Source organism: Cryptomeria japonica, chromosome 9, assembly GCF_030272615.1.
Source record: "Cryptomeria japonica chromosome 9, Sugi_1.0, whole genome shotgun sequence".
NCBI lineage: Eukaryota > Viridiplantae > Streptophyta > Pinopsida > Cupressales > Cupressaceae > Cryptomeria > Cryptomeria japonica.
The window spans coordinates 476,138,856-476,165,290 of NC_081413.1; the positions used below are offsets into that span (position 1 = coordinate 476,138,856).

At 36.0% G+C, this 26,435-nt stretch overlaps 1 protein-coding gene across 1 annotated transcript in view; it reads left to right on the plus strand.

The window, feature by feature from the left end:
* LOC131075969 (putative E3 ubiquitin-protein ligase XBAT34) overlaps positions 1 to 26,435 on the plus strand; it is a 229,201-nt gene that overhangs the window by 132,218 nt on the left and 70,548 nt on the right. Inside the window, exons 4-5 of the mRNA XM_058012970.2 lie at positions 21,393 to 21,473; positions 21,642 to 21,730. Of these exons, the coding sequence (XP_057868953.1) occupies positions 21,393 to 21,473; positions 21,642 to 21,730 (170 nt within the window). The remainder of the gene's footprint in view (positions 1 to 21,392; positions 21,474 to 21,641; positions 21,731 to 26,435) is intronic.

The window sequence follows — 26,435 nt, forward strand, 5'->3', positions numbered from 1 at the left end:
TGATTTACGATCTGTAGATAGGCCAAATTAAAGTTGCAATCTCAAAATTGAATCTTACCAAGATTGTTGAAAAATGTAAAATTTGAATTTTGAAAAAGAGGGGGAAACTGAAATTTTGAATTTTATGATTTTAGAAGGAATACTGAAAGCAATGCAAGTGTTGAAATTTAAAAATTGACTCAATTTCACGCAAAAATCAATTTTGAAAGTGGAAATCAAGGTTGTTGCAATTAAACACTTAATTTCAAAAGTCACAAACTGCAAAAATTTGAATAAAACATTGAAATTTCGAATGAATGCCAACACACTTTTTCAGATTTAGGACAATAAGAAACACAATTTTGATATGAATTTCAATTTCAACAATTTTTGAATGATTAGAAGCCTCAATCCAAGCAATCGCTAGACCAACTTTGACTTTAATTTTGAAGGTGTTAAAATTGATAAAATCAGCCAAAATTCTGGATTTTAGCAGAAAAATACAGTAAGATTTAGCTCCCGAAATTTCGGAAAAAATGTCGGGGACGATGGCGTTCGGGGTGCACACGGTCCTCGCAACTTTTTTCCAAATTTTCAGGGATGAAAGATATCGTGATTTTATTGCGGAATCCAAAGTTACAGCCGATTTGGAGGTGTTTTGATCAGTGAAATTATCAGTCAAAGGTTGAATCAAGGTCTTAAAAATTAGGGTTTTGACATTTAACCACTTAATTTTCAGAATTAAAGCACAAATATGAATTGACAATTTGCAATAGAAGGGTAGATCTGAAACAAGCATCAACAATTAAACATTTCACAAGTTTAATTACTAAAAAGAAAATTTTAGGGTTTTTATGCCATGAGCCTCTAAAATTTGCAAAAGATCAAACATGGAAATATAATTAGGAAAGCAAAATTTTCAGATCTAACCATGAATAATCAGAATGAGGATGTTCACGTCGGGTTCACCAAAATATAAAGTGGAAAAATTGAACCCTAGTCGTTCTCCCCTCCCCAACTCCAAGGAGAGAGAAGGGAGAGTCACTAGGGTTGATGGTTTTCACTTAGGGGAGACTTTACATTCAAAAGAGGGGTTGAAACCCACAAGATCCAATCCCACGCAATGCAAGATTGGATTCTATATGAGTTTCAAGGGTTAAGATATCAAGGATACCCTCTTTTGTAAAGAATGTAGATAGAAAGATTGAACTAGGAATGCATGTAAAGTAGGAAAGATTCGCTTATAAACAGAGATAGGGATATGGGATAAAGCTGCGGACCTGGAATTAGCAGTAAAATGTCGAGACGGTGCTGTTCTGCAAATTTGAGCGAAAGTTGACGGGACGATGGCGCCCGGCGTGCACACGGTCCTCCGAAAAATCTGCGAAACGAAGGGGGATCTGTTCGTCTCTGCACAAGGATTCCAGATCTTCAATTACAGCCGCGTACCTGCAACCTACACACAGAAAAGAGAGGACGATTGGGGGGTTAGGGATGAGGGGTTTGCCTTTAGGTCAAACCCCGGTTTTGGAATTAACCAAGAAATGAGAATGCTGTAAATGTAAATGTTTGTAATGTAAACAAGTACTGATACCTTGTTGTAAGAATGTTTGTATTCTTACATGCGAAGGTGTAATGTATGTAGTATGTTGTATGTTGTATGTGATCTCCTCTTCAATGGTTGAATCCTTGTCTTGAATGCAACCCCTAGCCTTGAATGGAGACTTAGAATACTCAATTGCTTGAAGGAATGCTTGAATGCTTGAATGTTTGAATATCGCTTCCATGTCTTGTTCCTGCTTATTTCCTCTCTTTTCGACCTCCTCAAATGGGAGAGGAAATGTAGTTTATATACTTGTCAATTAGGGCTGATAGACTGATTTTCCCAACCTTAGGCCGACCAGGAAACATTATTTTCCAATTTGCAAACTTAAAGACCCGATGCCCAAAAGAGACCGGGCCCAAAATAGGGCCAGGGACCAGGGCGCCCTGGTCCCACCTCCCGGGACAGCAGGGTGCAAGGAGGGATCAGGCCAGGGTGCGGAAAAATGCAGTTTTTTATGTTGTAAACAGGTTTCGGGGTCTCCATTTAGGTTCAATGTTGCGCCGCCATCGTGAAGACCCAAATGCAGTCGAAATTGCAAGTGTCGCAATTTTAGGACGCTACACTATGTATAGAGCACAACTTAGCCCTAATTCATGAAACTACAGATGCAAATGAAATCTGGCATAGAAGACTAGGCCACCTAAATTTTAGAGCTTTATCATCAATGGGAGACCTTGTCATAGGTCTACCTAAGTTAAAGCAATATCATTCACGGGCATGCACAAGATGTGCCCTAGGTAAAAATAGTAAGGGTGCTTTTCAGAATAGTACTAGGAAAACAAGTAAAATTTTAGAGTTAGTTCATTCTGAAGTATGTGGACCTATGTCCATACCTTCATTGGGGGGATTTTTGTATTATGTAATATTTGTTGATGACTACTCTAGGAAAACTTGGATCTACTTTCTGAAATCTAAAGAATCAGAAGAGATCCTTAATAGGTTTAAAGAATTCAAATCACTAGCAGAGAAGTACACAGGAAATAAAATTAAAACCCTAAGAACTGATAATGGGGGGGAATACACATCAGAATTATTTAAAGAGTTTTGTAAAAATTCAGGGATTAAGAGGGAGTTAACAATACCTTATAACCCTCAACAAAATGGGATAGCTGAAAGGAAAAATAGGACAATTGTTGAAGCTACCAAAGCTATGATTCTTGATCAGAATCTAAATGTCAATCTTTGGGCAGAAGCAACTAGCACTGCTATATATATCCAAAACAAATGTCGTCACTCTCATCTTGAAGATAAGACCCCTAAGGAAGTATTTACTAAATCAAAACCTGACATTGGCCACCTAAGGATATTTGGATGCCCTGTCTATATTCATGTACCTAAGGGGAAAAGATTAAAATTAGAGCCTTCTAGAAAAAGGGGAATCTTTATAGGATATAGTGAAACCTCCAAAGCCTACAGGATCTATATACCTGGTCAAAAGAATATTGAACTAAGCAGGGATGTGATCTTTGAAGAGGACTTAGCATTCAAAAGAGCCCAAAACTCTCTAGACCCTGAAGTCTATATCCCCACCCCTAGCATAGATAGAGATCCTATTCCTAAGCTTCAGAGGGAGAATCCTGAGGAAACTATAAGTGAAACTCAAAGTCCACCTAGAGAAAACCTCAAGAAAAGACCACTATGGGCCACCAAGACTATAGCAGAAGTTCAAAAATTTGTTGCTCCTTCAGGGACCTTCAGGGAAAACAAAAGGCCTAACAAATTCACTAGCTATGTTGCTCTTATGAATGATCTCTCTAAAGCAGAACCAAACAATGTATCAGAAGCTCTTGAACATCAAGTATGGAAAGATACTATGTCTGAAGAGTATCAGTCTATTATGAAAAATGATGTCTTGGAGATTGTTCCTAGGCCAACTAAGAAATCTGTTGTTTCATTTAAATGGCTTTTTAAGATCAAACATGCTGCAGACGGTAGTAATGAAAAACACAAAGATAGATTTGTAGCTAGAGGGTTCTCACAAAGGGAAGGAATAGATTATGAAGAAACTTTTGCACCTGTTGCCAGATATACATCAGTAAGAGCTGTATTAGCCATTGTAGTAGCTAAGGGTTGGAAGGTACACCAGATGGATGTTAAGACAACATTTCTAAATGGTGAGATCTCAGAAGAAGTCTACCTAGAGCAACCTAAAGGGTTTGAAATTTATAATGCAGAGTCTCATGTGTGCAGACTCAAGAAAGCTTTCTATGGGCTTAAACAGGCTCCCAGGGCCTGGTATGAAAGAATTGACACCTATCTTTCAGGACTAGGCTTCTCTAAAAATGATGCAGATCCTAATCTCTACTACAAAAGAAATAAAGTTGATATGCTAATGTTGATTTTATATGTTGATGACTTATTAATCACAGGAAATGATCATCTTATAAATCAATGCAAGAAAGATCTGTCCAAAGAATTTGATATGAAGGACTTAGGACTCCTTCATTACTTCCTAGGATTGGAGGTATGGCAGAATTCTAACAACATTATACTAAACCAAGGAAAGTATACCTTGGATATTTTGAAGAGATTCGGAATGCTAAATTGTAGGCCCATAACCTCTCCTATGGAAACCAATTTACATAAACTTAAAGAAGCAACAACAGAGTCACAACCCACTGACTCTACTCAATACAGACAGATGATTGGGTCCCTGATGTACCTAGTGAATACAAGGCCAGATATCTGTTATGTAGTTAATGCCTTAAGTCAGTTCATGTGTGAACCTAAGGAGATACACGTGGTTGCAGTAAAACACATTATGAGATACCTACAAGGTACTCTAAACCTTGGTCTCAAATATGAGAAAGTTGACATAAACCTACATGGATTACAGATTCAGATTGGGCTGGAAGTGTAACTGACAGAAAAAGCACTTCAGGGTGTTGCTTCAGTCTAGGTTCAGCCATGATATCTTGGATCGGCAGGAAGCAGTCCGCTATAGCTCAAAGCTCCACCGAGACAAAATACATTGCAGCTACTATGGCTGCTCGAGAGGCAGTATGGCTTAGGAAGTTGCTTGTGGGGTTGTTTGGAGAACCTATGAAACCCACTATTATACATTGTGACAATCAGAGCTGCATAAAACTTTCAGTTAATCCAGTGTTCCATGACAGATCCAAGCATATTGAGATCCCATACCACTACGTGCGAGATATGGTAGACAAAAATGTGATTCAATTAGAATATGTTTGTACAAGAGATCAAACAACATATATTCTGACCAAACCTCTTTCCAGAGTGAAGGTTGATCACTTCAGAAAAGGTTTAGGTATGATAGAAAGGTAATTTGCTTTGTAATCTATATTTACATATCAATAAGATGTTTAATGTGTAAAACTCTTTGTCATGATAGGACATTTTGGATTTTTATCCCCTGGGTTCATATCTAAGAGGTGACGATCTCTCAAGATAATGAACACTTGTATGGAGACATTATAAGGTGACGATCTTATAATGTCCAAACCAATTATCATGTTGGATCTCTGGTGTGTCATGGATGAACCATGATTGTGTTGTGGTAAAACATTTATATGAGATGTTAGTGCACCTACCACAACTTGGATAAAGATGAGAATTGAATATTTTCTCATATGATTATCCTTAAGTATTGCGTGCTTAGGCAATACTGATATCACATGCTAAGGTGATATCCTGTCATCACAAGATTGATATGATAGACACTTTGTATCACGTGTTTAGGTCATACTTCATATCATGTGATTAGGTGATATGATTTCCTAGAAAGTTAGATTGTGTAAAGAATGCTAACTATCATTTGAATTGTGATGCTTGATGCACTGCTCTCATTTATCTTACCTAGCTAAGAGGGAGTGTTAATGTATGATAGCTTCGGTAAGATAAATGATTGAATGAGAGATAAATGAAGTCTCTCATTCAATCATTTATCCTATCGATAAACCATCAAGAAAACTTCAAGCTATTTTCATCTAATAATCATTCCTCTTTTATATATCAAATCTACTTAGTCGATCAATATCGATAATCATGTTATAGCATGGTATATTGGTGATCACTGATGGTTAGATCAATATCGATAATCATGTTATAGCATGGTATATCGGTGATCACTGATGGTTATCAGGTTAACTATGTATTCCGATTCACATCGGATGTGTTCCCAACAATAAACAAATAATTATTGAGTTGCTTTCGGGTGGCAAAGTATGCACCGCTTGGGATATATAACCTTTAGGTAGTGATCGGTGTCAATTAACTGAGACACCGATTCCCATCGGTTAATATGCCATGCCAACACCATCGTGAATACTGATTGGCATATACACTATGTTACGTGAACCCCGATTAGTATCGGGCTGGTAATAAATTAAACACCGGTTGATAACATATATCAAAGGGTGCGATCAAGTAGTGTCTTGATCGGTCATGTCCATAAGACATGAACAGTCAAGGCACTGCTTGATCCTCCCCTCTTGCATATATATATCATTTGATATTTGTGAAGAGGATATTGAAATCGAAAAATACTCCTCTCACCTGTCAAACAAAGAAGATAGTCAGATTTATAATAGAGATAGAAAATTACATAGATATAGAGAATACAATTAAGAATACATCTTGCATATTGAATTGTAAATTGAACATCCTTTACAATATTATGAACATAATTTAAATACTATATATTATCAACATAATATATATATATTCAATAATAAATAATAATACAATTAAAAGATATATATATATATATATATATATATATATAACCAATTCCTTGTATAGAAAGCCTTTTGAATAATTTCAGATGCATAAAACAATTCATATATAATTCAGATGCTATACCTCATACAGGGAGTATTTTCTGATTATTTATATTTTTAATCCTTGGAGCTGATATTTACATTTGGGGGATTTTTCTTGTGGGCCCCACTTCTCCCTTCTTAATGGCTGGTAGCTGAAGATAATGGAAGGACCCAAGAAAACACAAATAAAAATTCCTCAACTCACTGGTTCCTTGAGCTTGATTGCTGCTGCTGTTTTAAGTGTCTAGCATATCAAATGGTAATCTTTATGGCAGAGCAGATCTGACACATGTCAGAATGGTCTCCCTAGCAACAATATAAAATCCTTCAAACTCTTCTGAAGTGAAATACGAATCACACACTAAGCCATGTAACTTCTTGTCTTCATTCACACATAACACAATTTTAAGGCATATCATTTCCTATGCTGTCGAAATAATAATCTTCAGAAATATTATTGGCCATGCTCAAGTATTCATCGAATGCCATAACACATAAGCCCGATCAGGAAAATATTCAGTCACCACGTAATTCATATAAACTATCTAACCGACAAATAACTAAATGGTGCGATAAAGCATCTAGTGTTTATTAACCTATTTGGATTTAAAGGCTAATAAATTACATAGTGAAGGGATGTGAATCTAATCGATTATCATAAAGTTAATGAAATGGTGCGATCAAGGATAGATAAGATAAGTGATTACAAAAAGACAAGAGATGTGTCTCTTTAGACACTATTCCTCATCATACATTAAGATGATTCGAATTCTTTCCAAGGGGGAAGAAAAAGAGGGGAAATGTCTTACGAGCCATTTTTTATTATCAACAAACATGAAGGGAAAAATAAGGCATGGCAACGAACAATTAGGAATATAGACCAGATCTGAACTGTCATTAAGTTTCAGGCGGTATCATCCTTGTTCTTGGTGGTATGCATAGGATCGTGTTTAATATGTATGCTTAATATTTGAAGCCCGATAACATTCCTATGCAGAATTTAATAGTAATATAAATCTAGATAATAATAATAATATAATAATAATAATAATAATAATAATAATATAATTATAATTATTATAATGTTTTATAAGTTCTGCATCTGCAGTAATATAATGATAATATCCGAGAATTAATAATGTATATAAATATATATAAAACTCTATGTATATTAATAATAAATATTAGTATATAAATCAGATAGAATGTTTAAGATTATATCAGGAAGAAGCCTATGTTCTTTGTTATCACTGATTGGATTCATGTTAAAGATAGTTTTGTCTCCTAATCAATTTAGTTTAAGCCAAGTATGTCGAGATGGATTAATTATGGTTAAAACAAGCCAAAACTTAGTAGGGGACATTACAAGTGATACGATTGGAAGGGAGACGGGAGGATAGCAAGCGGACTACGGTCTAGGAGCTTCAACAACAGACTGCAGACTACGACAGGTAAGTGATGTCTGCGGTTCACAAAGGATATATATGTGTGTGGACGTGTGTGCCACACACACACATATATAGTAATGAATATTTTAATACATGTTAATGAATAGTTCTAGACTAAGTCACAGAATACGGCGATTTTCATGGATGAGGTTCGAATTTAATCGAACTTCAAACTTTCATTAAAAAATCATTCAAATTCGGCGATTTTCATGAACGTCATTTTTTTTATTAAAGTGAAAATTTAAAAAACGTTTTCTTAGGGTTTCTAAAAAGCGTTTAGGTTTTTTTTAAGACTTTCGATGGATTTTTTCTATAAAGCGCTGCTATCCACCTCTAAACACACAGCTCAGCTCATGGGTATTCTTGAATCTTTGTCACGGGTATCTTCTATTGGGTCGTGGGTGACTGCAACTGCAACTATGTTGCCATCGGAATTTCGTGGGTATCGCGGGTGTCGTGGCTATTGCCATCGGATTTTCGCGGGTGTCTGCAACAAGGGTTGCCGTCGGATTTTTGCGGGTGTTTGCAACAAGGGTTGCCATCGGATTTCCTGCCTTCGCATTTTCTCCTGCCCTGCCTTCACATTTTCTCTCGTGTTCAGGTTGGGGTAGGCGCCCTATAGTCATTTATTTTAATGCTAGTATTTTAGTATCATTGTATTTTATTGTTTAGGTTTAGGTTGTCAATTAATATTTTATTAAAGCTATGTAGTCGTATATTTTAATATTACTGTAGATGGTAGTCATATATTTTATTATCAGTGTATTTTATTACCATTCCTAGCTAATATTTTATTATCAATTTATCACTGTTGTCATATATTTTAATATTACTATTGTCAATAAATATTATTCATATATTATATTATAATGCTACATTGATTTTATTTTATTACGGTGATTTTATAATAGTAATTTTATTACCATTCATAGCTGATTTTTCTACAGTGATTTTATTATAAATATTAAACATATTATAATAAATATTTCAAGACACCATTATATTTTAAAATATATAAGTTATTTTATTACAGTGACTTTATTATATATTTCAAGACACCATTATATTTTAAAATATATAAGTTATTTTATTACAATGATTTTATTATATATTTTTGTTTTTAGAGCTAAATATAACAAATGTTATATTTAAATAAAGTTTTAAACTTATTGATTTATTTTGATTTTTAGAGATAAAAATTCACATCTTATGTATATTTTGTCTTAATGTTTTAAAATAAAATTTAATCTTTATTTTAAATATAAAAAATCATTTTTCTTCTAAATTGTACAGATTGTAATGGCTCCCAACAAATCAACTTCAGAGGGATGGAAACATGTGACCCGCAATGGTACTTATCTTCATTGTAACTTGTGCCCGAAAGTTTATACCGGAACTTTAACAAGGATAAAGGACCACTTGCTTGGTATTTCAGGGGGTAAAGGTGGAGGTGTTACTGCATGTCCAAAGGTGTCCAAAGAAATTAGAGCTATTTTAGAGAAAGAGCAAGCTTCTTCGATTGCAAGAAAGATGCAGGTGGCACAAAAGAAATAGAGAATTGAAGAGGATGTGTCTAGATCCACATCTATTATGTCTTCCTCTTCGAGTCTACCCAAGGCCACAGGGACATCCATAGAGAGTGGAACTTTGAAGAGTCTTTGGAAACCAGTAGAGAAACAACAGGTGGATGATGCACTAGCAGATTTGTTTTACACAATTGCTATTCTGTTCAATGTAGCTAGAAATCCGCATTTTCGCAATGCAATTCAAAAAGTTGTAGAGTTTGGCAAAGGGTACACACCTCCCACTTTTGAGACTTTCAAGACAAGTCTTTCGGAGAGGTCAAAAGAAAGAGTGACTGAGAAACTAGCTGAGGTCAAAGCCTCTTGAAAAGTAACAAGTTGCACCATATTGAGTGATGGATGGTCAAATATATGTCAAAGGCCATTGATCAATGTTTTGGTGGCTTGTCCTGAAGGTGTTGCATTCTTGAAAGTGATTGACACCATGAGCCACAAGAAAACTTGTGAATACATATTTCAAATATTAGAGGAAGCCATTCTTGAAGTAGGGGTGGAAAATGTGGTTCAAGTGGTAACTGACAGTGCAGCAAATTGTGTGGGAGTTGGAAAACTGATTGTTGAGAAATACCCTCAAATATATTGGAGTCCATGTGCAGCACATTGTTTGGATTTGTTGCTTCATGATTTGGCTAAGTTTCCATGGATACATGAATCAATTCATAGAGGGAGAGCAATTGCAAACTTCATAAGAAATCATTGTCTCACATTGAGTCTTTATAGGCAGCATGCATCTAGGGAGTTGTTGAGGCCTTGTGACACAAGATTTGCTTCATTTTATATCACTTTGAAAAGAGTTGTTGAAGAGAAAGCAGCTTTGAGATCTGTTGTTTGTTCCAATGAGTGGGAAAATTCAATGCTTTCTAAAAGTGCCAAGGGAAAGAACATAGAGCAAATTGTTTTAAATAGCAGCTTTTGGGAAAGTGGAACAAAGGTTTTGAGTATATGTGAGCCAATTGTTGATGTGCTTCGTATGGTTGATGGTGACAAACCTTGCCTTGGCATGTTTTATGAAAGCATGGATCATTGTAAGGAAGCTATTCAGAGAACACTCAATAATGTAGATGCAGAGTACATGGAGATATAGGCAGCAGTTGATTCTAGATGGAAAATGATGCACACACCTTTACATGCAGCAGCTTGCTATTTGGAGCCTAAGCTATTTCATATTGATCGACAAGCTGATTTTGAAATTATGGCAGGGTTTCATGAAGCCATTAGCAAATTTGAACTAGATCCAGCAATGGCAAGTCTAATCAGAGACCAAAGTTGGCTATACAAGAGAGCAGAAGGGTTGTTTGGAGTAGCAGGAGCCAAATATGATATGAAACAAGATGCAGTACCTAGTTATAGATGGTGGATGAGCTATGGAGCACAAACTCCTGAACTTCAACGCTTTGCCATTAGAATACTGAGTCAGGGAGCAAGTTCATCAACTTGTGAGAGGAATTGGAGTTGCTTTGACGACATCCATTCCAAGAAGAGGAACAAATTGTTGTCTGGAAAGTTGGGAGATCTTGTCTATGTTCGCAGCAATTTGAAATTGTTCATGAACAAATCAGCGAGCGACTCCACATCTTCTTCACAACAACGCATTCCAGAAGACATAGAAGTGCTAGTTGCAGATGAGCCTGACTTTCTTGATGAGGAATTGGATAGTGATACAGATGACGATGCTACACCATCTGAGCCAAGTGCTCTTGATGACTTAGAGCTTTTTTGAAGTTCTAAAGTCTTAACTTTTTATTGTAACTTTTTGAAAAGAAAACATCTTTGCAATCGTGATTTCACATGTTTCTTATGGTTTATATTTTATAAATGTGCCATCTTTTTATAATGACTTCAAATCTATTTAGCAATGTTAAGCTATTTTGATAATTTATTAGAAGTATACATATATTTAAAAAATAAACAAAATTATATAAGGCGAATTTTATCCGATTTTTTTTTTCAAATTTTTCCCTTGTCGAATTTCATCCGAATTTCATGGCCGTCGATTTCGAATTCAAATTCGAACCTTGTGACTTAGGTTCTAGATATATGTTAATGAATATTTGTGAATATACGTTAATGAATAGTCATGAATATATGTTAATGAATCTTCCTGAGAACATGTTAATGAATATTTTCTGAATATATGTTATCGAATACATGTTAATATAGCAATATGTAAATGCAGATTATGGAATGAAAATGATAATGAATTGTAGAATGTAATACGAATGATGTGGCTATATGATGGAGGCTATTGGGAAGAAATTCCCTTAGTCTAATGTAGGGGTATGATAATCCCTGGTAGGCAGTATATACTGAATATTTATATGCATATATGTTATGGCTTGGTTGACAAAGTTCATCCAAGAAGAGACGGATCTAGCCGGTCCGCTCTGGTAGACTTGGATGATGAGATGCATCATCCAAGGCAAGGAATTGATCATATATGATGGTCTTCCTTGGTATGGCTTGGGTGTAAGAAATTACATCCAAGACAGGAATCGAATTAACCTTCGATTTCCTGGATGGCTTGGGTGTGAGAAATTACATCCAAGCCAGGAATCGAATTAACCTTCGATTTCCTGGATGGCTTGGGTGTAAGAAATTACATCCAAGACAGGAATCGAATTAACCTTCGATTTTCTAGTATGGCTTGGAACCAAGATGGGTTCCAAAAAGGCGAGCTTCACAGCCGCCTAAGGACATGTCCCAGTGCTGCATTCGTATCCTTTTTAAGAATTGTGATTAGTGTTAATTAAGTAATTGAACTTTAATTGCAAATTAGATTAGTTATGTATATATTTTGTTGTGTTCTAACAATCTGTTTTGCAGGACAATGATCTCTAACTTGTAGGGACAATACATACAAGTTTATGTTTGTTTTGTTGTTTATATGATGCTATGTGACATACTAATCTTAATTCATGCTTATAGGCTGCACAAATATTATATATATATATATATATATATATATATATATATTACATGTTTTTGTACTAACAAACCCAAACCTCTTTTCAAAATTTTGCCATACCGGCATACCAGTTCTTCGAACCCGAACCGGTCCTCAAACCCGAACCCGAACCAGCAAGCTAGGAAAATGATATTCTCAGGTCTATAAATGCAAGACTCTAGGTCTGATTCCTCGCTTATTATTTGATTCCTCCCTCTCTTTGCCTTTCAATGCACAGTTTAAAATCTGATCCTTTGTAATTACCTTTGATTGTTGCCTGAAACTAACCTTCTTACTACTTCAAATCGCCTCTGATCTGTCCCTAAATTTGCTTGGAATTGTTTCAAGTGATGAAATTTGCATAAGGCTCCTTTGCTCTGATTTTGTCTTTGGATTTCAAGTGTAGAAAGTGATTGCTTCTTGTTTTATATGGTCTTTGTAAACACTTACCATTTGCTCAAAGGGATTCAGACTTTCTCATGAATCAATGCTTCCCTACATAATTCAGATTGCCTCATCATCCTCAAGCAAGGTTAGCCTTCTATCCTCCCGCTTGACCTGATTTTCAAAGAAAAACGTAGGTTGGCCTTATGCATTATTACACCTTGCATTGCATATATATGCACCTGGCGAGTTTCACAATCAATAATCATTGCAAATCAATTTTTTGATATCTCTGCTCTGCATTTGTACTGATATGCAAATTAGGTCTATTTCCTGTTCTCCATAAGAGGAATTTCTTAAGATACATTGACAACTACTGGGTGGGATCTAGAGGGGTATAAGGACTGCTTGTTGAGCGGGTTTAAGGACGTGAGAGGGATTGATTGATGAGCGGGTTTTAAGGAGGTGATAGGGATTAGGTAGGGCGGAATTCCTAGGTAGGCAGGGACAAGTGCTGGGTAGATATGAATTGATGGCAGGGATAAGTGGAAGGCGTATCTTCAAGTTGTTCGTGGACTATGAGCTGAGTGGGATTTCTACCTATCCAAGGACAAATGATGATCGGGATTTAGAGGATTGTAAGGGACCAAAAACCTCACATTGATTGGTGCAATGCAAGGTCATCGAGGACAGGCATGAGTGGGGTGTCATTCACAAAGACTCTTTAAGTGCACTTACCTTAATCAATACAAGGAAGGCACAAATATATAGGCTCAAGGACAAAGTATTGATGCTGATCCATGATAAGCAAGGACAAACATAATAGGCTGAGTGCAACTCCTTGGTTTGCATGAACAAGTGTTGAGTGTATTTTAGATTTGTTCAAAAACAAGAAACGAGCGCTATTAAAGTTGTGTCAAGGACTGAGGAAAGCGGATGTGGGGAGTTGCCAAGGATAAGGAGGCACACCCTAAAGGACAATTCAATGAATGATCATGGGTTCATTCCTCATGAAGTCAAGTTCATGAACTCAAATTTTCGAAATTCCACATTTCGACGAAGACTCTACACAAAATCCCCCTTATTTCTATCTTGTCAAGGTCGGAAAAATGAAAAATCCAACCTTGACAAGGAATTCTAGGCATCACATCTTCAAATATTTCATTGTTTCTCAACACTTGGCAATCTCAAATCTACTTGACAACTTTGCAACAATTTTTGCATTTTGACAACTAGGACAACATTTAGCAACATTGACAACTTTTGACAAGTTTACAACTTTTCTTGTTCTATGACAACATCTTGCATTTTCAACCTCAATCCTCGGTCTTGACACTTGATTGTGGATTCCAAACTCGAAATATGACTTCTTGACTTGACCACACCTTCAAGGACAAACCTTGCATTCTAACTCATTTCAAGGATGGGTCAACACACTCTTTCTTGGACCAACAAGACTAAACCCTTCTCACAGGCAAAGGTTAAAGGACTAAAACCTATTTCCAAGCTAAGACAACTAAGCTAAAACACATAAGCTAACAAGCAAAAAGTGGGGTCCTCATTTGCAATGGGGCAATGTGTGAAAACGTCACAACAATAGGCAACCATTGATCTCTCTTCAAAAATTTCCTCTTTCAACTTCCGCATCTCGTAACCAGTGCCATTAAACTTTTGAATATCCCAACGAGAGGTAGAGTCCATGCTATACAATCTTTCACAAATTTGCAAAAAAACCCATAAAGCAAAAGCTCCCACTGCAGCAAAAAACCTTCAACACTTATAAGAGAAAGGCATCTTTCCCTTTATAGAACTGTCAACTTAGATACCAAATGTTGAATCTGACGGTGAAGAAAGCTTGCAATATGAACTTAAACCAAACTATTTGCAAATTTGAATCCAAAGATCAACCCTTAGAGAAAGTCATTGCAAAATCAAAGAAAGAAGGAGAGAACCATAACACAGTAAACCCCCGGATTTACATAGAGAAACCCCCAAGGGGAAAAAATCCACAATAGAGGCAAATATATTACTAATCCAAAGAGAAATTACAACAGCAATACACTTCTCTAAATGACTGTAGAATCTAGAAACTTCTTGTTACCTACACAATTGAACAAAACTTGATACAAACACTAGCTCAAGGCCCCAATTTATAGAAACATGTGGGAGTGAATACCATTGTGGTATCACTAAACAATAGGCACCAAAACCACCTGGGAAAATCCCACACCTACCTCCCAAAATAGCCACTTACAGATGCTCTTACAACTGTCATATGGCATCTTGCCAATCTGGGTGCCAATGGACCAAGATAGTGATCTTCTGTCATAATTATGGTCATAGTGACACATGATGACTATCATAACCATCACACATGCACTTACAACTCCTTACAAGTGTCCATGCACCTCAAAATAGAAGATTCCAGAGGGGATGTCTAGCTATTTTGTCCTTTTCCTAGAGGACAAACGGTAACCAGAACTTTGTCTTTACATGAGCTTTTTCACCACTGTTGGTCAAATGGTTTCACCTCTTATGGGTAAATTACAAATAACATTAGGGGAACAAATAATTAAAGGATTTACAAGGTTGATAATCCTAACAACGTACATACAAATGTGCTTACATATGTACATCCATATGTGTGTACGTGCATAAGTACGCACATACATATACATATGTGTATGCGTACTAATGTACATAGGTACATAAATGCTAATGTACATATGTACGTAGGCACACACATACACACCTACGTACATACATACATACGTACGTACGTACATACATATGCTCCCATACTTGTATCCAAGGAAAAAAGATTTGGCCGCACTCACGAATTTGTTTTCTGATGCCTGTACCCTAACCAGTAACTTAGATTATTGGTGTATAAACCTAGCAAAATCTTTTCCTTCTTATCAAATGCTCCAAGTAATTTTCTTAGCATGATTATTCATGGTTCTAAAGACAACTTGAATATTTCATTATTGACATTCGTATGTGCATTTTGACTCGATTTTAAATGAGGATAATAAAGACTTAACCTGGTGAATGGGTTGTTTGGTTTCACTTGGTACCACTTAACATGTGTCTGCATTCAATATTTGCTAGGAAACACGGGACACGTCTCCTATCCCCAAACCTCTTGTCCTCGTCCCCTAGCCATTTCGGGGATGGGGGGATGTCAAGGGGACGCCCCCTTGCCATCCCTGATGCTTGACAATTCCTAGGAAATCCTAGGAAATGTTCCTAGGCATTTTGGGACATCTCGTCGTCCCTAGGACGGCTACAGGACGTCAGAAACATCCTTTTCTGTTGACCTTTTTGCCATTAATAGAAAGCTTGACATGCATAGCTTCAACTGTTATGCAGGGGCAATAATTAGTAAGAAAAATGGAGAACTATTGATTTTATAAATTAAAGATTAATTTAGAGTGCTGTTTTGATTTGTGCAATAACTAAGGTGCATGCAGGTTGGATTTACGTGCAAAATTTATTCTATTTTGCATGATATCTGTAGCATTGAATTTAAGAAGAACATATTCCTACCATCTATCCATGAATTACAGACTGGAAATATTTTGTTCTTTGGGAAAGGAGAGGAATAATTTGCATTCCCCACTATTCTAAGGCAGATAAGACCACTTATAGTGTATGAGAAGACTAGCTGGATACTTCTTTGCCCCTCCTTGGGTGTGCGTATCCCCATATCCGAAATGGATATGTATCTGATATGGCCTGGATACACATCAGATATTGTACCCATATGTGCCCAAAATATCTTGATTTTCCAACCGTGCCAAATGTTATGCGATTTGATTTTTTTTAAATCTGACATAAATTTTCCTAAATTTAATTAAAAAAAACCTTCATTCATGTAATTTAAAAATACAATGGTATAAACAAAACCTACACCAAATTAGAAAGACAAATGAAATGTTTTTCTATTTCAGCGATCCATTTTTTTGGGTTATCTTCCAATACAACTCTACTATTTTTGCATATTGTAAATTGTGAAATCAACTTATAATTATTTATGTAGCAATTATGTGTCTATATTGCTTTTGAAATAATGAAAATCTCCTGTAATAACTTAGAAAAATTGTGTTAAATATGTGTATATGTTTTTTATGAATGTCATATCTGTCTGTATCCATATTGGGGGTCCCAAAAAAATGGTTGTATCTGTATCTGATACCGTATCCGTATCTGTATCTATATCCGTGTCCATGTAATTTTGTGTATAAGTGTAATGCTCCTATGTTCTACATTGTGACTGAGGGGAAGGAAGGAAAGCATTGATAGGAAACCACATTGGTTCTTACACAATCAATAGCTGATCTGAAATTCACCTACAAGGGTGTTTGGGTTAATAAAACTCAAATGGTAAATATATGGCCTAATAAAAATAAAATAAAAGCCATACTTAACACTAATCTGATCACAACTAACCAATATCATGAGGTTGAAATAGAAGGCACAGTGACACCAGGGAGAGTAGGGAAAGTGAATCAAATTTTCTCATATAAAGTAAAGGAACCATGAAGAGCATCATTGCAGTTCTAAGGAATGAGTTTATTCGATTATGAATATTGAGTGAAAACAATGAGAAGTTATGTATTCAAGAAGAAGATGAGTTGGAAAATAAAGTGAAGGAATGCAACGAAGTTGCCAGTACGGGTACAAGAATTGGGTATGTGGGTACAAGCAAAAACATTTTGCCCTTGGGTATGTGGGTCTGGGTACATCCGTGCGCACGTGTGTGTGTGTGTGTGTATACAAAAAATTTAAAGAAATATACAGAATTGTAAAACTAAATACATCTGATAGTATGATGCTTCATCATTGATCAATGCCAAATGTCAAAATGGTTGTGATAAAGATAAATATTAAATGCCAATTGATAGTTAAATATTTAAAATTTATCTTTTACAATTGGCATTTAATCATGATAATTTTAGTTGTCTAAGTTCTTGATTCTGGTCTCCACTCTCATACCCCCTCATTATAATCAAATTTCTTATATGACAAGAGATCTCACTAACTAGTGGGAGTTTGGGAGTGGAAACCCTAATGGGTTTGAGGGGTAGCAATGATAAGCTGCACAAGGTGTTAAATGAGAAAAACCCAATGATAGAAGGGGTGCGAGGAAATGTTTTGTTTCCCTACTTGCCGGAAGTGAGGAATTGTTTTTAAAGAGAAAATGAGAAAAAGAGAGAGTGAAGAGAGCAAATGATCTTTATATTGGGTGAAATGATGCTTTTGGGGGCATTTTAGGGTTGTTGGATGCAAGAAAAGGTCAAAAAATATCCTTTTTAGATACTTTTTGGCTCTCAATGTCTTTGAGTACACCCGATACGTACCCAAGCATACCTCTTGGTGAACCCATACCCAAACATACCTAGTATGGGTGCGGGATGCCTTAAGGGTGTGCCCGGTAACATAGGAATGCAATGATATGATTGAGAAATTACAACAAAAGATGAATGAAAGTAAATGCTCATGAGATGCTTGTAAGAGTTATGCGAGGAGAAATTGTAAAGCCACAAAACATTCAATGGTTTGTAGAGAGGATATTTGGCATATGCAATTGGAAAATGTTAAAACATTCTCAAGGCACATGAACTGTTTGACAAAAGTTTCAAAGAAATGCTTGAAAGAGGTGAGTTTATGAATTTTTAAGCAAATGCAACTGGCATGTGTAAAGAAAACATCAAGAAAAGCTTGAAAATGCCATTAGCACCCCATTCCTTCTAAGAAATGGCTTTCATTCTTTTCATCTGTGTCTTCCAAATGACTGTCGCTCATTTGATACCTTGCCAACAGGTTGAAAATGTAAACGACACATCCTAAGATGTATGCTATCATTTTTAGGGTTTGTGTTCTTGATATTAGACATATTGCATGATTTTTGTCCTTGATCTATTCAAGGTGAGTGGAAACACTAGAACATTTGGTAATATGTATCTCCAGAAGTTGAAATTTGAGTTTGAGAAGTGCAAAACATGATTAAAATTAAACATCAAAGGGTTTAGAATCTTAGATTCTAGAGGGGAGACTCAAGAATACTCTAATGAAAGAGTTAAATTTTTCTCATTTCTGAACCTTAGCCTTTGGTCCATACTTAGTATTACAAACCTGCAAATTTATTATTACTAATGGAAGATTTCATAGTGTACTATTTATATTTTCATTTTTGTGAGATTTTTTTTACTTAATAAGAGTGTTTTTGATACTATAATCATCACCATGATGCCAATGATCAGTCTTTTGGGTCTTAGACAAAAGATTTATTGGTCAAATGTAATTCTCATCCCTAAGCATGCTGTTAGATATGTAGGTGAAATTATAACCAAAATTTGCATAGATTTATAACATTTGCAAGTGGGAGAATATTAGGTAAACTTACTTCCCTAACAAAAACAAAAATTGCAACCTGACATTTTCCACCTATGTGTGTGTGTGTGTGTGTGTGTGTGTATTACTGCACCACTATTAGAGTATGTGCACTAGTTGCTGGAGATGGATGGTTAGCATGTTATTGTGTGCATCAGAGTGGTGCTTTGGTATGCTACAAACTATTGAAGTGTTAGCATTGTTACTCCAAGCCATGAGGATGGTCTTAGCTTATTGCATGTCCCATTTTTGGGGACTCCTTGATGGTGATGAGGCTAATGTGAATTTTAATGGATCTGTAAGGTTATTCTTTAAAGGTCAAAGAGAGGCTAGAGGTAAATAGAAGACCTTAGTACTTTGGGCTGTATCACTGTCTTGCCATGGACCCAAGGTGATGCTAGTGTTTGTCATGGTACCTTCCTATTTTCCATAATTCTTAGCCCGTGAAGTACTAAGTTGTGCTTCCTTGTTTGATGTGTGAGAATGATGATGCTCATTTCTGGATTATATGCATCTATAAGTGTGGCTAGTTGATGTAGTAGCATTAACATGCTATTTGGCAAGCCTGTCTTTTGCCAGGTCTGATGTGTAACCAATTTTTTGACTGTCTCTTAGACAGCTGTGTGTAATGTATGTTGCTCAATATATAATCTATTAATCTTTTATATATCTTGCCTCTCTATAGAAAGAAAGATTTTTTTCTTGAAAACTCACAATAAGAAACATTAACTTAAAGGGCACAGACCTCAGCATTATTAGTATGCTGAGTTTCAAGTAAGTTATCATGTATATTCAGTAATTTCAGATCCGTCCATGATCATCATCTGTACATATTTAAAACAACCACATAATTATATATTTTCTACATTTTTATCAAACGTTGAATAAATATATTGGAAAACTAAATTAACATTTCAAAGTTATACTTCTAATGATAAATCTTTTCACTTCCTTATATCAAATACCTGCGATTGTGATAATTTTATGGCCAGTGGATATCTCCAATGTTCCTCAGGGATCTGCCCGCCACCCCAAAAATGAGCTACGTTGAGGACTGGGAGGTCCTTTGGACTTGTGGATGGACTAAGTGTCCCCCTGCTGCCACCTGCAGATGGGGATCTCCCCAAGGCGTCTGTGGAGATGGAGGGAGTCTCTTGGGTGCATTTCTTTCTATTCTCTGTAGGAGTTGTTGGTGGGATTTCCCAACATCCCCATGACAGCTTGGGAATGCCTGGATTTACCTTGACTGTCCCAGGATGTTTGGGGGCCCCCATGCCAGGCAAAGTTTCCCTCTGTCTTGATAACAATTTTGATTTGTTTCAAAGATTTGAACAAGCAAACACAACATGATGGCATGTACAAATGGTTGACCTTGGAAGAAAGAAGGAATATTTACATTGTATTGGAGGTGAAAAAAAACTCTTAAAATGACTTATTGTTTTTATTTATTTGGATGCACACTCTCTTATCTAAATTTAGGAAGCTGGTGATCAAATGTTTCTTAATTCATAATCATAGACATCTTGGGCTTAGCAGATTATGGAGGAAGATGTAAGGGTGGGTGGTGGTGGATGTTATCAAGTTTTCTTAAATGCTTGTGAGTTTCTGCTGACTGCTGCAAGGAGTTTCTAAAAGCAACGACGAAAATAAATAAAAAGATTAAAGGATGACAATATTCCTGTCTTTAACTGTGCAACCTTCATCATTTAGACCAGTTAGATCCCCCAGATTCACCATTAATTCTGTGAAGAATGAAGATTTGGTTAGCAATGCCAAGAATTTGGTGTCCGAGAAAATATAGGAAATATCAAATATATTTATTATTTACAATATTGATGTTTTGTCTGTGTGCATGTATGTGTGAGTGCGGGTGCTATCTGCTGCCATCCCCAAATCTTGGTCCATTGTTCCCCTGTCCCTGAAATCTGTCCCCCAATTCTGAAATTTCATGGAATGTAGGATATCACAGTTCACCAAGTTGGTATCATGGAGTAATATCTTCGCACGTGAAATGAATTATGGCTCACCAGTTTACTCATGCACTCAGTAGAGAAGCAGTGGATGTGCCAGAAACAAATCTCATTAAAAGGACACAATTTTATGTGTATCCTCCAGTGGTTTAAACTTTATGTCTCTTTCAGTCCTCTAATTTCATGAAAATTTTTGTTGTGCTTTGTTTTGTTTTGTTGATCTGATTCTTGATATGCACATTACTTGGAATTCATATGAGCTAATTTTAGAGCTTGATCAAGCACAAACAATATGCAGGATCTCATGGAGGAACTCCCTTACATCATGCTGCAAAACGAGGTCATGAGAGAATTGTAAACCTGCTGCTTCAACATGGAGGTGTGTTTTAAATTTCTTTAAATCTATGTCTGCAGTATGTATCCACATCTTGAGATTGAAATGTAGTAGCTTGTGCAGAATTTTAATGATTCATACCAATGCATATGTTGCATTTCCAATGATGGTTATGGTACACACCCACTGACATCACATATTTCATTTATCCAGCCAATCCTTTAGCAACTAATGATGACTGCGAGACACCTCTTCAGATGGCAAGGGCTAGAGGCCATCTTACCATTGTTCGGATAATTGAGGTAAAACAAAAAGAAAGTGTTAAAGGTTTTTCTAGTTACTTGAATATCTGTAGCTTGCTTTGCCTCGAATATTGTCCCTAGGGAATAATTATTAAGAAACATGCTGCTTTGAACACTTATATAATTCAATGCGAATATGAAAATTTATTACCTTTATATTATGTAATTGCATACTATGGTGCGAATCTGTGATTAAATCTTATAATTTTGCAATGGTTTATGTGGACATGATGCAAATATGTGCTGCATGTGATGCCTCAACTTTTACATCAGGATATTAATGGAGAAAGCAACAAATGAACAATTTTTTCACATTGCAAGTACAACAGAGATGTTGCATTGTGCACTTGTGCAACAAGGTGTTGTGAAAAGGTTCAATGACACACAAAAGACCCATGCCAATGCACCAAACATGGTGACACAAGTAGAAGAATTCATTAAAAGAGACAAAAGGACTATGTCACACACACACACCAAGGGTCGAGTATTAGGAGATCGATATCTCACAGAAAACCCAAAGGATCATGTGAATTGAGACACTAGACACCCAAAGCAGACCCTAGGAACAACTCCCATTTAGAAAATTTTCTCAAAATTTTGGGAAGTGCCCATTGTCCAAAGGGACAAGACTGCAATGTCCTATTGAAGATCAGCAACTTTCAGGATGCTAGCACACCTGAATTATAGTCCTACATGGTGTTTTTGTCCCACACTGTTATCTCTAGGACGAGGATACAATAACACCAACTTACTAGGGCAAAAAAAATAAAATTCAAGGGTTTTCTAGCATAGAACTCAGTTCTTCTAAAGATAATAGATGCATAGAATGATAGACAATCTCACACATCAACAAAGATGTGGATTGACATTCAAAGCATTTACAAGGTTTAATTACAACAATTTATTTTAATCACTTATACAATGCATGCATTTCATCTACACTAGATTGCATGATAATTCAATAAGACATTATGGTTTCAAACCATGTAACATCAAAAAATCAATACAAGATGCCATGCTTGTTCGACACCTCTCACCCTTTATATGGGCAAAATACATTTCAATTCAAATGAATTCAATATGTTAAATACAATTTTACAAGAGAGGACTTCAATGTTCAAAATTATACATTTTCTTAACAAGGGACAACATACGATAAATTTGCAAACATGATTCTTCTTTCCAAAAGAAAGGTTGGTATCCATGCAAATGTTATCATAGCATGATCATATGGTAGAGGCTACTTCCCAAACATGGAAGGATCACACTCCAATACATAAATTGTTGATTGTAACTAGGTAGAATGCGGATTCCAATTGCCTTAAGGCAACATTGGAATCCGCCAAGGGCTGGGCCCTTCTCTTCCCACACGCCACTCTTAGGGCTGGGCCCTTCTCCCACACGCCACTCTTAGGGCTGGGCCCTCTCTCTCACACCAACATAAAATAGGGCAGACCCTATCCTCACGCCACTTGATGTGGCTTTATAAAAACATGCTAAGGAATAATAATAAATAAAATAAAAGGTTATTTTATGCTAAGCCGACTTTAGAGGTTTATACCTAGAGGAAGATATATATATGAGTTCATCAAATGAAGTAAACACATTCTTCATATCACACATACAATGCGATCTGCTCTGCTTCTAAATGTGATCTGCCCTCCTACACTTGGCGAATCTGCTCCTTGGTGAATTGCAAGAACATTTAGCTACATGCTGCTTCAGCTTATTGAAGTTATCTTCTGCTGGTGGATGTCTCGATCATCTACAACTAGGGTATCACTCTACATCACCTTGGCAACTTGTTGTTTGGACAGCAATCAGAGATAAGTGTTGTAATCAGAATATTGTATTTAAGGCATAATCAGATCTGAGGATCTTTCTTGCTCGGTTTATCCTCCTAGGAGGTTTTCCCAGGGTACTTGTGTGTTGTGTGTTCATTTTGTTCATTTCTTAACTTTTACTTAATTCTGGAAATTCCTAAGTACTAACAGCAATTCATATAATCTGGAAATTAAGTTTAATTCCTATTTTCTGAGTATTGAATTATTCTAAAAGAGTAAACTCAACATGGTATCAGAGCCAAGTTTGCACTAACCATTGATCAGATTTAATCATGTAATTTTAGTCTCTTGTTCCTTCCTTCTTTGGTGACAGGTCCAAATAGAAATCAGATCTGAAGCAACACTGAAACCAAAAGAAAGAATTAGGTTATGGCGTGTTGATCAATGAATTAGGTCTTCAAACTGTGAACATCTTCTTTAGGCTGGAAACAAGTTTCATTGATCAGCGAACCTAATGCAAATGAGGGCGCAGTTGCAACAATTAGGATATGATTTACCTTCGACCAATGGAGAAGCTTGCGTGGTAGTTTTTGCAATTCGTGTGGAAGTCTTTGTCAAGTTGATAGTGAATCTGACACATTCAGGTGTATTCTCTCAATAATTTAAAATAAAAGATTCGTTCATTTAACTTTTAATGTTTTCATTGTCATCAAAGTCGTCTTATTGAGAGATCCTTATATTGACTACTTGTTAAAGAATCTTTATTTAGTCCTTGTTAAACTGAATATTATAAGAGGGTTCTTGGTTAATTAAGGTTGTTGTTAAGAGCTTATTATTTCGTTTGGGCTGCATATTTATGTAGTGTTTAAGATCTAATCTAAATAAGAATTGCAGATCTGATCATGAAAGGTTGTGTTCCTTTCAAAGGGCAGATATAATGAAGAGTTGCACTCTCTCAAAGGGTGCTAATTGTGGAAAGGGCATACATGACAAAGAGGTGTGACCTCTCCATCACATTGAGAGATTAAGGAAAGGAATCAAAAGCATCCAGTGACATCACCATGGATCGGATCAGATCACAACTGATATTAAGTTACAGGCAGTAATATCTTTGTTCTTTGTGGTATGCATGGGGATGAGTTGAATATGTATGCTTAATATGAAGCCTGATAATGTTCTTATGCAGAATTTAATAGTAATATTAATATAGACTGTAATATGTATGACAGTTTAATAATGCTTTTCTAACTGTTCATATGACGATTAAGTAAATTATGTGATGGAGTCTGTAATACCTTTCAATCTCACCATCCAATTATGGAGGGAGAATACAAGGAAGCAAGAGTACTAGGCTCCAGCAGGTATGCCAACCCCAAGTGTGGGCCAAGAGGCCAAGTTGATGGGTCCTTGGTGCTCTTGGGCTTGTTGGAGAGGGATAGTCTCGAGGCACCTTGGGTGATTCTCCTTGAGCTCCATAATGGGAGCTGGTGTAGGGAGAAAAATGGTTTTTCTAATCCTTCATGTAACTATGATATGTATATAGTCTATCAAGGCATAATGGAAATGTTGACTAATCTGTTGTGCAAGGTCCAGACCAAGCTTAGTTGATAATAGTGTTCCCATATTGTAATCACTATGCACAGATCTTAATATAAGAGGGTCCCATTAGGGGACATTACACACACACACACACACATATATATATACCACCAGTAGTTGTTGGAGTATGGAGTGCTGAAAAGGGCAAATCTGAAGATAATTTTAGATTGTTGTTTTATGCTTGATCCGAAGATTAATTTCTTTGATGTATTTGTTGTTGGATGACTAAATGTTTGATCTGAAATACCTTTATATCTTTTATCAGAATTATTTTGATTATATACTGCAGCTTTCTAATTGCTATTGATTCATCTCTCACTATCATTGCTTGGTTAGTATCTTCATTGGTAAGTATACTTCACTCTCCTTGTAAACATTCTATGTCACCATCATGTTGTACTTCATTATTAAAAGGTATTAGTACTTCCTCATCTATGATCTGATTGAGTTTTGATCATCAATTGAATGATTCTATATTAGTTACATAAAACTGACTTTTTCAGTTGAATATTTGTTATCATGAAGTGTGAAGTATTATGGAAATTAATTATATACACTATATCCTCAATTGCTGACTTAGAATTGTTCTAGTTGATAATTATCGTACTTTTGTGAGCTAATTGTAGACTCTATTAGGTCATACTAATGGTTGAATGCATGTACTCTCAAATCTGTGGAAACCCTGGTGAGACAGAAAATGAACATGACTTAACCCTTATGAGTTTCTTTGTACATCCTTCATGAAAAATTAGATTTTCGTTATAACCTGTATGGTGATGTACAAGTTTCAGGTTGTATGTTACAGGCTAGTTTTTTTTTTAATTTGTGTCACATAAGTATTGTCTCAGCATTCTATGTATCATTGGTTATATTGTTAAAGGGATGCATCTAACTTATCATGAATGTTGTGATCCTCACCCAAGATCATTTTTATATAACCTCATATAGTAGGTGATGTATGTCGAGGGCCAAGGCCATACTGACATCAAAAATCCATAAGCTTGGATTGATGTGGCTTCAGAGGGAGCTTTGAAATAAGGCATAATGATCTTCACACTCAATTAGAAGAAGTTTGAAGTTATGTCGTGATCATAATTGCGCCATGGGTCCAATTCATAAAAGGTGAAGTTGGCATTTCTCATCCTTGTTAATGAATACTTATGATACTATGATGCTTGGCTATTAGTCTGATATTGAGGATTAAGAGGGAGCCCTATGATCTTCAATAAGACTCTTGGTATGAAAGAGTACTTGATAAGCCTAGGGTTTTGTAAAGATCCTAACATGTTCCTTAAAATATTTGAAATGTTAATTCTGATTCC